General features: G+C 49.0%; 1 protein-coding gene and 1 long non-coding RNA gene across 2 annotated transcripts in view; one reads left to right on the plus strand and one right to left on the minus strand.

Moving 5' to 3' along the window:
- Nucleotides 1–11,559, minus strand: part of PDZRN3 (PDZ domain containing ring finger 3) — a 271,041-nt gene extending 259,482 nt beyond the window's left edge. Inside the window, exon 1 of the mRNA XM_040246381.1 lies at nt 10,741–11,559. Within this exon, the coding sequence (XP_040102315.1) occupies nt 10,741–11,463 (723 nt within the window). The 5' untranslated portion in view covers nt 11,464–11,559. The remainder of the gene's footprint in view (nt 1–10,740) is intronic.
- On the plus strand, nt 10,213–12,550 carry LOC120867927. The gene is made up of 2 exons (XR_005722075.1): nt 10,213–10,578; nt 12,045–12,550. It is a non-coding gene; the product is annotated as an uncharacterized LOC120867927 (long non-coding RNA).
- Nucleotides 12,551–14,620: the final 2,070 nt, after the last annotated feature.

Below are 14,620 nucleotides of genomic sequence, written 5' to 3' on the forward strand. Positions count from 1 at the left end.
GCTGAAGGGCCAGGAGGCAGATTTTATCCTGGAGGCGGTGAGAGAGAGACAAGATGCAGACAAAGGGAGCAGCTCAGCCTGAACCTGGAGCTTCAGGGCCGTAGAGATAGGATGCGCAGAGGGTACTGATCACGGCTGGGGTATGAGGAGGGAAATCAAAGGACATCCCCAGGCGTGGGGGGAGATGTCCTCACGACAGGACAGAAGAGACATCAAGTCAAAGAAAGTGCGGACTTGGATACGGACAGTGGAGGGAGAAGCTGTGGACAGTGGAGGGAGGAGCTGCAAACAGAAGACACTGGAGGGCTGCTGAGACACTGGGACAGCTTCCAGTTCTACCAGAGGACTGAGTCTTGACGGGCAGAGAAGAAAGGGAGAGATCGGGAGTGATGTATACATCACTGTGGATAAAACAGGTAACTAATGAGAACCCACGGCACAGCACAGGGCAGGGGTGCCCAGCCTCCGGGATCTAAGGACTGATGACCTCAAGTGGAGCCGATATAATAATAACAGACGTGAAGAGCACAATAAATCATACTGAATCGTCTCGAAACCATCCCCAGCCCCCAGTCCCTGGAAAAGATTATCTTCCACGAAACTGGTCCCTGGTGCCAACGAGGTCGGGGACTGCTGGCCTAGGGAACTCTACTCAGTGCTCTGTGCTGACCTAATAGCATGGAAATGCAAAAAAAGAGGGGACATACGTGTACATATAGTTGACTCACCTTGTGGTACAACAGGAACTAAGAGCAGCGTTGTAAAGCAGCTATATTCCAACAAAAATTTACAGTGAGAGAATTTGACAGGGGGATAAGAAAAATGGAAAAGAGATGGTACATCCTTGGCCACTTTTCCTTGAGTTGCCCCCTATGTTATTTCTCTTCCTGAATGGCAGGGTCTCTTCCCTCCAGAGCCGGGACTTGGGAGGGCAAGGAGCTCTCACTTATAGCCCTAACTTGGGGATGGGCAACAACGATGCCTTCGTATTCTGGAGTCCAGCCAGCACTGGTTCCATGGGAAGCGGGCACGAAGCTCTAACAGATGCTCAGCCCCCCATCTCCACCCCAGAATCCAACTCAAGCAGACAGTCAGGCCCCAGGGCACTGCAGGGTCTCCTCGGAAGCTGCTTAGGTCTTTCCGAGGGTGACAGGGCAGAGACTCAGTAACCTGGGAGAAGGGGGCGTGGCATGAGCCATCTGCAGCAGGTAAGTTACAAGCGGAAATAGAAGCTCCAAGTTCAGGAACATACAATCAGTTCTGCTGAAAATACGCTTGGCTATTATACTCCAACATGTAACTATCAGATCAGTGTTATAAAAATAAACACCCGATTTATAATCTGCTCATTTTAAGGTCTCAGTGGACAAGAGTAAGAGGAGGGAGATAAAAGTAATGGTGAAAACGCAGAAGTCACAAGTCCTTTGTCAGAAAGACACCATATGGTGGCTGTTCTTAAGTCCAAGAATGTGCACTGTCTTTCTACGGCAAAGTCCCTCCTCTCAGCATCACTCTGAAGTCACCGCACCTCCTCCAAACAACTTGGCCTCAGAAACTTGGACGCCAGCCATCTTCCAATCTATGTGGCGGCCCCCAAAGTCTATCCATGCCACCATCAATGTGGTTCCTTTCTACAAACTCCTTTCCGCCCAGGGACGGGTGTTCCTTGATTACTGCCGCCGTGGGACTCGCAGCTGAGAACTGGCTCGACTGGAAGGCCGCCTGGCGGGTTGTGAGCACTGTAATTGACCACTTGTCTGCATATCTGGGATGACGCGACACCTCTCGGCCTCGGATTATGCAAAGCTCTCAAAGACTCACACAGCTGGGAAACAGCTCTGTCTGCTGACTAGTGACAAGAGAGGGCAAAAATGTGGAGGGCAGGGCTGGGGGACCAGGAGACAGAGCTGGCCACCAGACATTCTCTCCTAAAGAAGACGGGATGCCTTCTCTTTCTCCGCGAACGGAGATGCTTCTGTCCTCTGCGTCAGTCGAAATATGTTTTTAATGGGGAAGCAGCCTGGACTAAACTGTCCCTGTAATTGCAACCTGAGTTCTAAAGAAGGGGTTCTTGGAGGAAGAACAGAATGGGAAACTGCTCACGCCTAAGGCCAAAGGGAGTAGTGGGAATGATGCTTGAAAACAAATTTGAAATGGATGAGATTAACAGAAGTATTAGCAGCATGTTTCCTGCCATGAGCATAGGGAGGATGAAGAGAGACAGGAGGAAAAGAGATAAAGGGCATGGGGGCACAGGCAGAAAGGAGCAAAGATTTCCTGGAGCCATAAACTAGGAAACATGCATCCATAAGCCAAACAAGATGGTTTTGAAAAACACCCTCAGAAATTAAGTACAGACTGTCAGTGCTACCCTAGGCCAAAAATATACACATATTTTTAGCCTGTTGCTGTTATATTTAAATAACCTGAGAAACCCCCAAGTCTACTTCTCTATTTGCATGAGTTTGATTTCAAGACTGTGTCTCTCGTTTTTATCATCTGCTCATCTGCTTTTCTGGTGATCACCTCCAGGTGACATTTTCACCGACACAACAAACTAACTTAAGGTACTAGAGCATTTTCACATTTCCACTTGATGGACTGCAAGGTGGTTTCAGTGTTTGAGATGTGACCATCCAGTCACCCAACCCAGAGCATTTTCTCCTCCAAATCAGAGACAAAGCAAAGGCTACCCAGCTGTAATGTCCTATGTTCCCGCTTACAGGATGGTGGGAGTTTGGTCTGCCTCCCCTCCTCTTGTTTTTCCAGTAGTCATGTATGGATGTGAGAGTTGGACCATAAAGAAAGCTGAGTGCTGAAGAATTGATGCTTTTGAACTGTGGTGTTGGAGAAGACTCTTGAGAGTCCCTTGGACTGCAAGGAGATCAAACCAGTCAACCCTGAAGGAAATCAGTCTTGAATATTCATTGGAAGGACTGATGCTGAAGCTCCAATACTTTGTATACCTGATGAAAAGAGCCAACTTGGTGGAGAAGACCCTGATGCTGGGAAAGACTGAGGGCAGGAGGAGAAGGGGGTGACGGAGGATGAGATGGCTGGTTCTCATCACCAAATAAATCAATGGACATGAGTTTGAGTAAACTCCAGGAGTTGGTGATGGACAGGGAGGCCTGGCGTGCTGCAGTCCATAGGGTTGCAAAGAGTTGGAAGTGACTGAGCAAATGAACTGAACTGACCCCTCATTAGTTTGGTAACTGCAGAAGGACAAATCAATACACATAAACATGCAAAAAGCACATTTTGTTTGCGGCTTTAGGTACAGCCCAGAGCTGTTACCCAGATGCAGTGCAACTGACACGAACACCCCTCTTTCTCAAAGTCTCTGGCACTGACAAGCAGTTAGAGAGGAGACACCCAGAGAACAGGTTACACAGGGGCAGACTGAGACTTGCAATGAGCCTGTGATCTTTTGAGTAAAAGATCCCTTTCCTTCTTCTCCATTAAACCATCTCCAATTTCTGAAGTTTCTTCAGTGATTTATTTGGAGAAGAACCCCAAACCTACAGGTACTTAATAAATGTTCAACAAATGCTCGGTAAGCCTGATTAGGATCCTGCCTGCAGGAGAGCCAGGTTCGATCCCTGGGTCAGGAAGATCCCCTGGAGGAGGGAAACCCACTCCAGCATTCTTGCCATGGAGAATGCCATGGACAGAGGAGTCTGGTGGGCTCCAGTCCATGGGGTCGTAAACAGTTGGACACAACTGAGCAGCTAACACTTTCAAACACTTTCATTTTATCCTAAAGCCTGTCCCATATGGGCATAGCATTAGCCCATTTTAGAGATGAGGCAGTTAAGGCTAACAGGAGGTTAGAGGATCCTCCCAGAGACCCTCAACAATGAGGCAGAAGGAGCACAGGAGACTGCATATCACTGACTCCAGGGTTTGATACTAATCACACACCAGCTCTATTCAGGGTACCCTGGAGCTGCCAGTGACACAAGGCCTGCATCCAACCGTGACCCACAGCCTGAATGGGACTTCACCCTCTTCCTGACCATGTGCAGCAAAGACACAGGGCACCTGAAAACAGCTTCTCTCAAAATTCTAGGGGTGACCCCTCTGTCCAGGACTCATTTCTGCACACCTTGAGGTCCTCTGCCAGGGAAAATGCTCATCAGACTCCCCTTCCTGGAGAAGGGACCACTGCAGGGCCCATGTACACACGGGCTGCACTCTGGCCCCGCCCCTTAGGCTCCCCATAAACAGACTCACGGTGGGGGGGGAGAAAGATGGATGCCCAGGTCCATCTGTTAGTTATTTTCTTTACAAGAGTAATCATTATGTTATACCACTTCCCTTTCTTATTGGAACAGGCTTATTAGAACCCCATTAGTCAGGGGGGGCAGAGGTGACCCACAACTCGGGTGAGCAAAGAACAGAACAACATGGTGTTTTCAAAGACACAAGTGGGTGTCTAATAAGTCCAGGGGTGAAAGCTGTGCACAATCCCCTTTGTACCCAGCAGTGCCCATCCCAGTGCCTGGCACACGGTGTGTAAGCATGTGAGAAGCTAACCCGAAAGAACACATTTGGAAGAACTTCATTTGCTTCCTACCACTAGCCACTCTTTAACTTACTAGGTTCAAAATTAGGGAATGATTAAAAATTAGGGAATGAGGCATGATTCCATCCAAGACACCATCTTTTTCTTTTACTTTTGTCTCTCTTTTACAGTGAGAACCTGTTTTGTTTTATACTCCACGTGCTCCACACCAGACCTCTGAAGATGGGAATTACAGCCTGGGGTGAACCCACTTCATCACCATGAACCATAAGCCATCGGACCAACTTGGAGCCAGAAGATGATGCTGGGGAAGTTATTTGACCTTCAGAATCTTTTCTTTTTGCATCTGTAATGGGTTGTGGGTACTAAGTTTGCAGAGTCTTTCTGAAGTTGCACCCACATCTCTAATCTACAGTGTTGGCACATATAGAAGCAGCCCTTTGGAAACCCGCATGAGCCTTTGGAGGAGACACTGCCCCAGGAGAAGATACTGTCTTATTTTAGTAACAGCTTGGAATCAGGTTCTAGGTTCAAATCCCATCTCTACACAATTAGAATCTGAATCCATATAACTTCTAGCCTGAACCCAACTGTTTTATAGTGTTTTACAATCTATCTCTCTTACCAAAAAACACCCCAAAAAACCATCTACCAAATGAATAAGATGGGGAAGTTAATGTGTGTACATACACAAAGCACCCTAAGTGTATGGCACCCAGTAAGACTCAATGAATGTTATTTCTCTTTCTTTTAAGCTCTGTGTCTACAGCCAACACAAACCGGCTTATAAATAGATTCTCTCTCATCAAATATTTTTACAAAGAAGCAAACACCATTTCTGAACTCAGAAAGAACCACTTACAGATAGACAGCAACAGAATTCCCAATTCCTATTATTCAGTTATGATCATTTGAGCCAGTGTAGCTGGGAAACACATCTGTAAGCTGAATCCTAGTTTTCTTTATATAGCACTGAAATGAAATGGATGCTACAGCCCACAAGTCGTTTTAGCTGAACTGGGACAGCACGGAACAGTCATTCTCCTAATGCTTTTCAGAAACAGAAAAGACGCTGAACTGCGAACACTCTGATAGACGCATTTCAAAGTGTTTGGACATCTGGAACACCTTTCCATACAACTGTCTATTACAGATTCACTCATCTCCAGGAGTTCTGAGATGGACAAAACTGTTTCTTGGATTTGGGGCTTTATACAATTTGATTTGGGTGGATCTTGGGGAAACAAAAAGCATGCCTCCCACAAACCTGGAAACAATTTTGTTCACTTGCAGGTCACGGAAAAACTCATTCTTTTTTTAAGAACGAGCTAACAAGCTCACTCTTGGTCAGTAATCTGAAAAGTTTTGACGGCTGACAAGACACCCTTTCAATCTTGAATTTATTCACTGAAGACATATCGGGAGTTCACAGGGTACCTAGAGACCGAACTGGTGCCAGGACACAGCCCTGAAGCATCCACACGACGTCCTTCCTTTACCGTCCCTCACAGACAATGAGCGGCTCTTCCTGTTATTCAATCACAGCACTGAAGAGGCCATGCAGGCAGAGCACCAAAGTGAGAGTCTCAGGGTACCAGCCCTAGTCTGTCAGGCCGGAGAGGGAGGGCCTTCCGCAGGTGATGATGGTGGGAGCATGGAAAGGCTATCTAGCCATGAGCAAACCCGAAGTGCCGACAGCAAGGCAAGGGGTAGAAGGTGAAGAGTTGGAAAACCTGCTGGTTACCTAGGTTACCTAGTGATGAGCAACTGAAAAGACTATTCCTAGGGGAAAACAGAGCGAGGGCAAAGGCCCAGGGGCAGGAAGGAGCTCATGGGTCTATTCTCAGAGATCACAGAACCCGGGAAGAGAGACTAAAGCAAAGAGCACAGGCAGGCAGGACCCAGAGTGTGCTTCACCTTACATCCATCCAAGAGGAACTCACGGCATGGCAGGTTTGCAGTTCCCAGCTGGCGCAGTGGTAAAGAATTCACCTGCCGATGCAAGAGATGTGGGTTTGATCCCTGGGTCCAGAAGATCTCGTAGAGGAGGAAATGGCAACCCCCTCCAGTATTCTTGTCTGCAGAATCCCAGGGAAGAGGAGCCTGGCAGGCTATAGTTCATGGCGTTGCAAAGAGTCAAACGACTTAGTGACTGAGCAGGGTATCGGATTTACATTTCTAAGAGATGATTCCCAGCATGAGGTCACTGGAAGGAAGCAAGAAGATACAGAGAGGGAACAGCTGCGGTCTAGGTAAGAGGTAATGGAGGTTGAGACCAGGGCTGATTTCTATCCCACAGGGGAAAACGACAGTGTCTGGAGATATCTGTGATTGTCACGATGTGGGAATTGCTCCTGGCATCTAGTAGGTAGAGGCCAGGGATGCTGCACCGCATCTTATAATGCACACAGCACACACACACACACACACACACACACACACACACAACCAAGAATTATTCAGCTCAAGATGCTAACAGTGCTGAGGTCAGGAAATCCTGGTTTGGACCAACGTGATGAGTTGCTGGGGCTGGAGAGCAGTGAACAGACTCAGGAAGCGTTCAGGAAGTAAAATCAATCAGGTTTAATGAAAGACTGAATGTGGGGTAAAAGAGCAGATGCTACTGAGGTTCTGTCTCAAGTTTCTCAAAAATTCCAAGGAAAGTTATGCCCAGAGCCTTCCCTTTTCCAGAAAGTCAAAGACTTTTTTTTTTTTTTTTTTTGCTGTGGAATGCCTTTGTTCTTAGAATCAGGTGGAAACTCGGGGTGGGAAACTGAGGCTGGGAGCCAAACTCTTTAACATCTTCAAGTATAGTTTCACCAAGTCTGCTGTAGCCTGGATAGAGCTGCAGATTGGTTCAAGATGCCTTTCTGGGCCATGTTACTGATCATACAACTGCTAGGCGCTCTGGGTTTGAGAACTATGTACTAGTCCTTCATAAAATATTCAGGAAGAGATGTTTAGACAATGATCAGTAAAATCATAACTGTGTGAAGAAAAAGAATACATGTTGGTCTACATCTGTACCTGAGCCTAAACTCTCTGTCTAGCTAAGCAGTTACCCAAAATGTGCTAGGTGACCCAGCATCAGCTAGGAACTTGCCAGAACCTCACTCTCCATACCAGCCCCTGATGGGGCAGAATCTCCGAGGGTGAGATTCAGGAATATCTTGTTTCATCTCCAGGTGACTCCAATCATATGAAGGTTTGAGAAGACCTGTTCTAGCTCACCTTTCAGAGCAGAAGAAACACCAAATCCTAGCTCTAAACCCTAAATGCTTAAGTGTTTGTTGCTCAGTGGTGTCTGACTCTTTGCGACCCCGTGGACTATAGCGTGCCAGACTCCTCTCTTCAGCGGATATCAAAAATTGCAATCTAAGATTATTTAAATAATGCCAGATCATTTTATGGTACAAGTTTTAAAGCCCTGAAGAAGGGGGTATGGAAATATCTTCTGAGTGTTTCTTATCTACTTTAGCTCTTAACAGAGAGGTAAGCGATAGGACTTTTAAAAAAATAATAAAAGTTTTGTGCATGCCCGTTTCCAAGGAATATAAATCCTTCTGCCTTTTAGAAGAGAATAAACAGTACCCGGTGGGAGCAGAGAGTCCGGCCAATGAAATAAACAAGTTCTTAAACAGCCTGCAGTGGGAGGGGGTCTGTCTGGCAGATGCAGGGAACGGCAAAAGCTTTCCCCAAGGGTGACTAGGGGTTAACTTTAAGGCAAAAGCAGTGTGCTTTACCCTAAGGCCTGGGCTGAGACGGCCAGGGTCTGAGGCCAGAAAAATGAGTTCAGCTTGCAGGCCAGGCCTTTCTTGGCTGTTCTCAAGCCAGCACTAAGGTCCATGAAAGTCCTGAGCAGCACTCCAACTCCAGAAGGAAACTTTTGTCTGTAAGCTCAGAAAGCAACATCTTGTCCCCAAGCTTAATGCCCCTGATTATCCTCCTGACTCACCCAACAGAACTTCAAAAACATCCGTAATTTTGATTCAAGTATCATATTTTTGATTCCGAGAGAGAGTTTACCCAAACACTCCAGAAAGAAAACAGAAAGGCAAGAAGAAATAATAAACCAGCTTAACAATGAATGATGTATAAACTCCAGGGAAGTGAATGGCTTGTTTATAAATAAGCATCACTTAAAACTCCGCAGGAAGTCCAGATGACAGCATAAACAGGAGAAACTCCGGGAACTCCTTCACCCCAAGCCCGGCGCCTGCTTGTAGACAGAGCTTGGCCCCCTGCTTTGGGGACTTGCAGGCTCACACCAGTCTTTTGTACGCCTGTGCGGTCCTGGGTGAGCCTCAGAGCTGTAAATATTTGCTTCGCCCAGAGCCGGCCAGCTGCTGGGGCTGCAGCTGACAGACAGGCGGGGGGCCAGGATGGGGTGGAGGCGAGAGGGGGGAAGTCAGTGTGTGCTATGGGAGAGGGGGCTGGGAGAGGGCGCTGGGAGAGGGCCAGAGAGGCGTAGACAAGCAGAAGCAGGCCCCTTGGGGACCCCTCAGGCACACACATTCTCCTCCGCTGCAACAGGCAACCAGAGTGGCAGCGGTATGGCCCAGGTGCCTCACCGGTTGGTGAAAAGGTGGCCTCTGCAATCAAGGGAAAACTTGGTTCTCTGTGGGTGACTGTGTCCCCTCAGGGAATACGTGATAACACACGCAGACATTTCTGGTGGTCACACCTAGAGGTAGGGGGGGCTACTGGAATCCAGTGGGTAGAGGCTAAGGATGCTCCTTAGTTCACAGGATAGCCTCCTATAACAAAGAATTTGGGGGTCCAAAATGTCAAAAGGCCCAAGGCTGACGACTGAGGTGGAATCTGAATCCTAGCTCTGTCTCCTGAGTCACCGTTTGACTCTGGACAAGTTCTGTGACCTGTGCCTGCTTCCTCATCTCAGAGGATTACATACAGAATGCATGCAGAGTGCTTACTACTGTGGCTGGTACATAATAAACCCTCAGTAAATGGCACTTGTGGTTACACTGAGAAGTGACACGATGATGGCTAAGAGCTTGGGCATCCGTGCGTTCGGAACCCAGTTCTGCCACCTCAAAGCCATGACTCGGGGCCAGGGCTGCCCCTCACTGGTCCTGAGTTCTCTTCCTCTGCAAAACGAGAAGCAACCTGCCTCCCTTACTTGATTAAAAAGGAAACAGCTGAGAAGCACAAGAGCTTTAGCATAGGGCCTGGAGCAAGGCAAGCCTCCAGCAGTAGTGGCTGTTGTAATTATACCAACTCCCAGGACAGGGGGATGGCTTACAAGGGAAGGAGGGTAAAGATAATTACAGGCAACACTTGTTGAGCATTTGCTCTCTACAGGGCAACTTGCTAGATCCTTTTCATAGGTTCTCTCCCTGAAGCAGGCAAAGAATCTACTTTACATTTAGAGAGATTGAAGCACCTGGGATTAAGCCACAACACTAGCCAAGAGCCCAGACTCAAAAAACAGTTCTAACTCCAGAGGCCTCACTGCCAATTATTACTTTGTATTTGGTAGCGGTTCCTTTAATTCTTTCTGGAATTCTTTCAATCCCTGGAGGAATACCACAGGAGGGGGCTGGCAGTGTTTCACCCCGCCGTGTCACATCTCTAGGGCCCTACTTTCCAACTTGAGAGAGCTTAAGCAGCCTGCTCAAGGTCAGCCAGCTAGTTGGCAGCAAAGCTCACACTGGAATCCAGCTTTTACTCCAGTGGCCTCTCCTCTGGCAACCTTGTTAACCTAGTCTCCACGGGCTGGGCTGTGGGTTCCTTTGATTCTTTCCGGACAGCCTGAGGGTGCATGGATATAGTTAACATCGCGTGTGTCAGTATCTTATCTCCTGTCACGTGTAGAGGAACCCTGTTTCCCAACTTTCAAAGAGGTTAAACGACTTGCCCAAGATCATCCATCTGGTCTGTACCAAAGCCCCTACAGGGTTCTGACTCAAGAGCCACACTCACTCAACTCTGCGCTGCTCTCGAATTCCTTTTAGTTTTTCCAGAACCGATGAAGCTGCTGCAGCTATACTTCACCCTGAGTTTAATCTGTAAGGACAACAGTTCCCAAGGTGAGGCTGATTCCCCGACCGGCTCAAAGCGATCTATCTGGCAAGGAGTGTTAGAAGAGGGAGGCAGAGATGCTCCCGGAAGCTCCCGGTAACCCCAAGACCACAGGGACTGGGAGGCGCCCCAGGGCCAGTAGGGGGTCGGGGCGGACGGCGGGCGCCTACCTTGCCGCCGGGCGGCGCGGCCACGCAGCGGCTAAGCGAGTCAAGGCGCGCGCTGTACTCGGTGAACTTCTTCTGGTAGCGCAGAGCGGTCATCTGCAGCTCCAGCTGTGCGGCGGCCAGCTGCGCCACCAGGGACTTCTCGCGCTTGCCGGCCCGCAGCGCCTCCTTCTTGAGCGCCTTGTGCAGCGCGCCCAGGCGGGCCTGCAGCGCGGCGTTGTGCGCCCGCAGGGCCCGTGCACAGCAGTGGCCTCCGGCGCGCTGCTCGCCGTGTGTCAGGGGCAGCCCGCAGCCCTCCTGGCAGCGGCCCACCGGCCGCGCGTCGCACGCGTCGCGCATGTGCGCCTCCACGTCTCGCCGCAGCAGCACCTGGCCGCAGCCCGCGTGGCGGCAGCGCGCGGGCGCGAAGTCGCAGCGCTCGAGGTGCTCGGGCAGCTGTTGCAGCTTGACCACCCGGCCGCAGCCGCGCGCCGCATGCGCGCACTTGATGTCCAGCTTGAGGATAAGGCGCTTGAGCGGCAGGACGTGGTTGAGCTCCTTGGCCGAGAGGCGACCGCGGCAGCGCGCCGGGCAACTGCCCTCCTGCACCACCCAGGGCAGCACACAGCCGGCGCAGAAGACGTGGCCGCACGGCGTGGTCAGCGGGTCCTCCAGGACCTTGTGGCACAGAGCGCACTTCAGGTCCGGGTCCACGTCGCCGTCGAAGCGGTCCAGCTCGAAGCCCATGGTGGCGGCCGGGGCCCGGGGTCGCCGCCGGGCGGCCGGCCGCCCCCTCCCTCCCAGCGAGGCAGCCCAGACGCGCCGGCAGCGCCGCCCGCTCGCTCGCTGGCTCTACCCGGACTGAGCCTAATTGCTCCAGACTTCCTCGGAAAATGCCCGAGGAACAGAACTCCTCAGCCGTAATTGCGCGAGCGCGCGCGCAAGAACATTCTACCTAGGCGGCCTCCCGCCCGCCAGACGCAAAAGGGAGGAGAGAGGGAGGGAGGCGGAGGAAAGTGGGAAGACACAGAAGCTCGCCGAGGGGGCTGGCCCGCCCAAGACGCCATCCTGAGCCCTTCTCTCGGGAAACTCCACTCCTCTCTCTTGCAGTGTTCGCTACAGGAGACAAAATGCCAGCTGAGAAAGCTCAGAGTTAGCCTCTAAGGATGCTGCAGCCGCCCAGACTAGTTTCCCTGGAACCCCGTCCGGGCCAGACTGCGACTTTTGACTCCACTCCCCGGCCTCCTCTTTCCGTGGCTGACTGCAGAGATTAGTGTGGGGTCCGCTATTTCAGCACTTACGGTCTTTATTTATTTATTTTATTCCAGGGAAAGTTACAGAGCCGGCGGGACTCTCCAGCAACTACAGGTCAGATCTGCGGTTCAGCGGATCCCTGAGTTTGCCAGGCCAAGGTTTCCAGGTGCTGAGAGCGAATGTATGAGGGCCAGCTTTCGGAGACTCACCGGCTGCTGGCTGGCTCCACCCAGTTCACTTAACACCTTTGACTTGTCTGCACTGCAGTATGGTGCTGGGCCCTGCTACATTGGTCCCTTTAAAAATCATCAGTACCATATTGTGAGAGAGCGTCAGCTGTATTGAAAATTTTCCCCCATTACAAAAGAAGTAACCCTGGCCTTACATTGTTAAAAACTGCACAGTGTAGAACTTCGAGAAGTTCCCCCATAGTCCCCTGCACTCCTGTGCTCCTGTGAACTGCCTTCCTCCAGGTTTTTTTTTTCCTCCTTTGTATGCACTTTGTTATATTTCCATATTCCAATTGAGGAAACTCAGGCTGAGAAAAGGCAAAAAATAAACTACTCCTTAAGACCCTGTAGAGCATTCTTTCTCACCTTTCACTGTGGATGCAGATTCTGATCCTATAGGTCTGGGGTGGAGTCTGAGAACCTGCTTGTGAAAAAGAGCCTCCAAGTGGTGCCAATGCTATTACTAAGTGGTTTTCCACCTGATTGGGAAGTGGCAGTCCATGAAACTGGACATTTTGCTTCTGCTGGGGAGTCGTTTCAAGCAGGGCAGTTTTCAGCAATAGTACTTTGGAATTCCAACTTACATGATCAATTCATAGCAACATCCATGGATTTGGTGATTTTTTTAAAAATTTTTCTTTCTCTACCTCAGGCTTTAGACATGGCTAAGAAACCTGTGGCCAGAATTGGTAAGAAAGAAATCAAGCTATGGCATTCTCATTTGGGAAGTGCTGCCAGATCCTGAATAGTGAAGTGGAAAAGTTGAATCTCAGTGTTTAGTGTGGCTCTGGGGTCTGGAAAGTGGGATTACAGCATCCATTTTGTCTAATTGCTTTTACTTCTCTCCTTTCTGTGGCTGACCTTTCTCTTCACTATGTAACTATTTTGCCAGAGTGAGAAGGTTGCCTTGATGTCCAAAAGAATTACTTGTTTTGAACTGGCCTTTCAAAAGTTGTCACTGATTAGATTTTTTTAGTGCCTTGTTAGGTCCCTGGATAGTGTTCTTTCATCTGTGTTGGTGGCATTTGTTTCTATTTGTGGTAAGGACTTTAATTGCTTAAATCAATTAATCCATTCCTTCCCTAGTTCTTGGAATATAATTGGCCTTTGTTCAGATAAGCATGTGCCAGAAATCCTCCATCAGTATATTTGTTAAGCAGTTCACAGGTTCTCAGATAATGGGTAAGAAACACATTCTTTCATCAAAGGTGTGTGGGCCTGTCAGTTTCATAGGGTGGACTAGTATCAACAGGGTGATCCTTGTCAAACCAAACTGGTTTTGAGAAACAGGGAAAGCTCATCATGAACCGTGAATGAGGAATTACTGCTTACTTTGGGTATAGGTTTCTCTTAAGACTTGTCCCACCACCCCCGCTGCATCGCCAACTAAGAGGCTGTTGAAATGCTACAGCTGAGGCCACAGAAAAGCTATAGCAGACTGTGGATTGGCCTCTTTAGGCAAAAGAAAAGTCTGTCTGAACCACTCCTTGTTGGTTAATTTTAGAAACAAAATTCTTGGAGGTCAGGAAAAAAAAAAGCCTCCTAGAATGTCAGAGTTGGCGGATCGTGCGTTTTATTTAGTGGCTGAATTTAATAGGGGAATTGAGAACCAGAAAGGTTAAGAAAAGTTTAAAGGCAAGATTTCTGTTTTCAGGCAAATAATTTTTTGCCCTGGGCATCGTAGGATGTTTAGTAGTATCTCTGGTTGCTACCTACTAGATGCCAGTAGTATCCCCTGCCTCGCAGCACCCTGCTAAGTGGTGTCAACCAGACATTGCTAAAGTACTGAGGAGGCAAAACTGCCCTAGGTTGAGAACCACTGGTTTGGGGGCAGTCTTGCACTCACTGCTAAGGTCAGTCAGTCAGTACTGGTAGCCCATGCCATGCCATCTGCTGGCTGAGGAATGACTGAATGCAGCATAGTGAGAGGGGTGTTGAATTGAAAAGTTGGGGTGCCACATTAAGAAACATGAATACAAATGGTAAGAAGGTGAACATTTGGTATCACTAGTCATGTGAGAAAAGTAGCTGGTTGTTCTGGTATGGACAAGATACTCAAGCATCTGAGAATCATCTGAATGTTTATGAAGAGATGCTTCCTTGTGGACACTTTACAAACAATTTCCTGCAGCTTGGACCATCTCTGCCGCCACCCCTTCTTTTCATAGTCTGACTCTGCACTTTCTAACCAAAGTGTGGTCCCAAACCTAACATGCGATGTTCACCATCACTCTGATTTAGATTCTGTTCTTACGCTTTCCACCATGTTTTATCAGAAGATCATGTGCGTAATATTTACCATTTTTGAGCTGCTACTCGGTGGCAAGCATTGTGCTCACCAATTGACCTTCGCTATTCCTTAATCTTCACAGCACATCAAGAGACAGATGTGTTGTTGGCCCATTTTACAGATGAAGAAA

This window comes from Oryx dammah, unplaced genomic scaffold (assembly GCF_014754425.2).
Source record: "Oryx dammah isolate SB20612 unplaced genomic scaffold, SCBI_Odam_1.1 HiC_scaffold_9, whole genome shotgun sequence".
NCBI classification, from domain to species: domain Eukaryota; kingdom Metazoa; phylum Chordata; class Mammalia; order Artiodactyla; family Bovidae; genus Oryx; species Oryx dammah.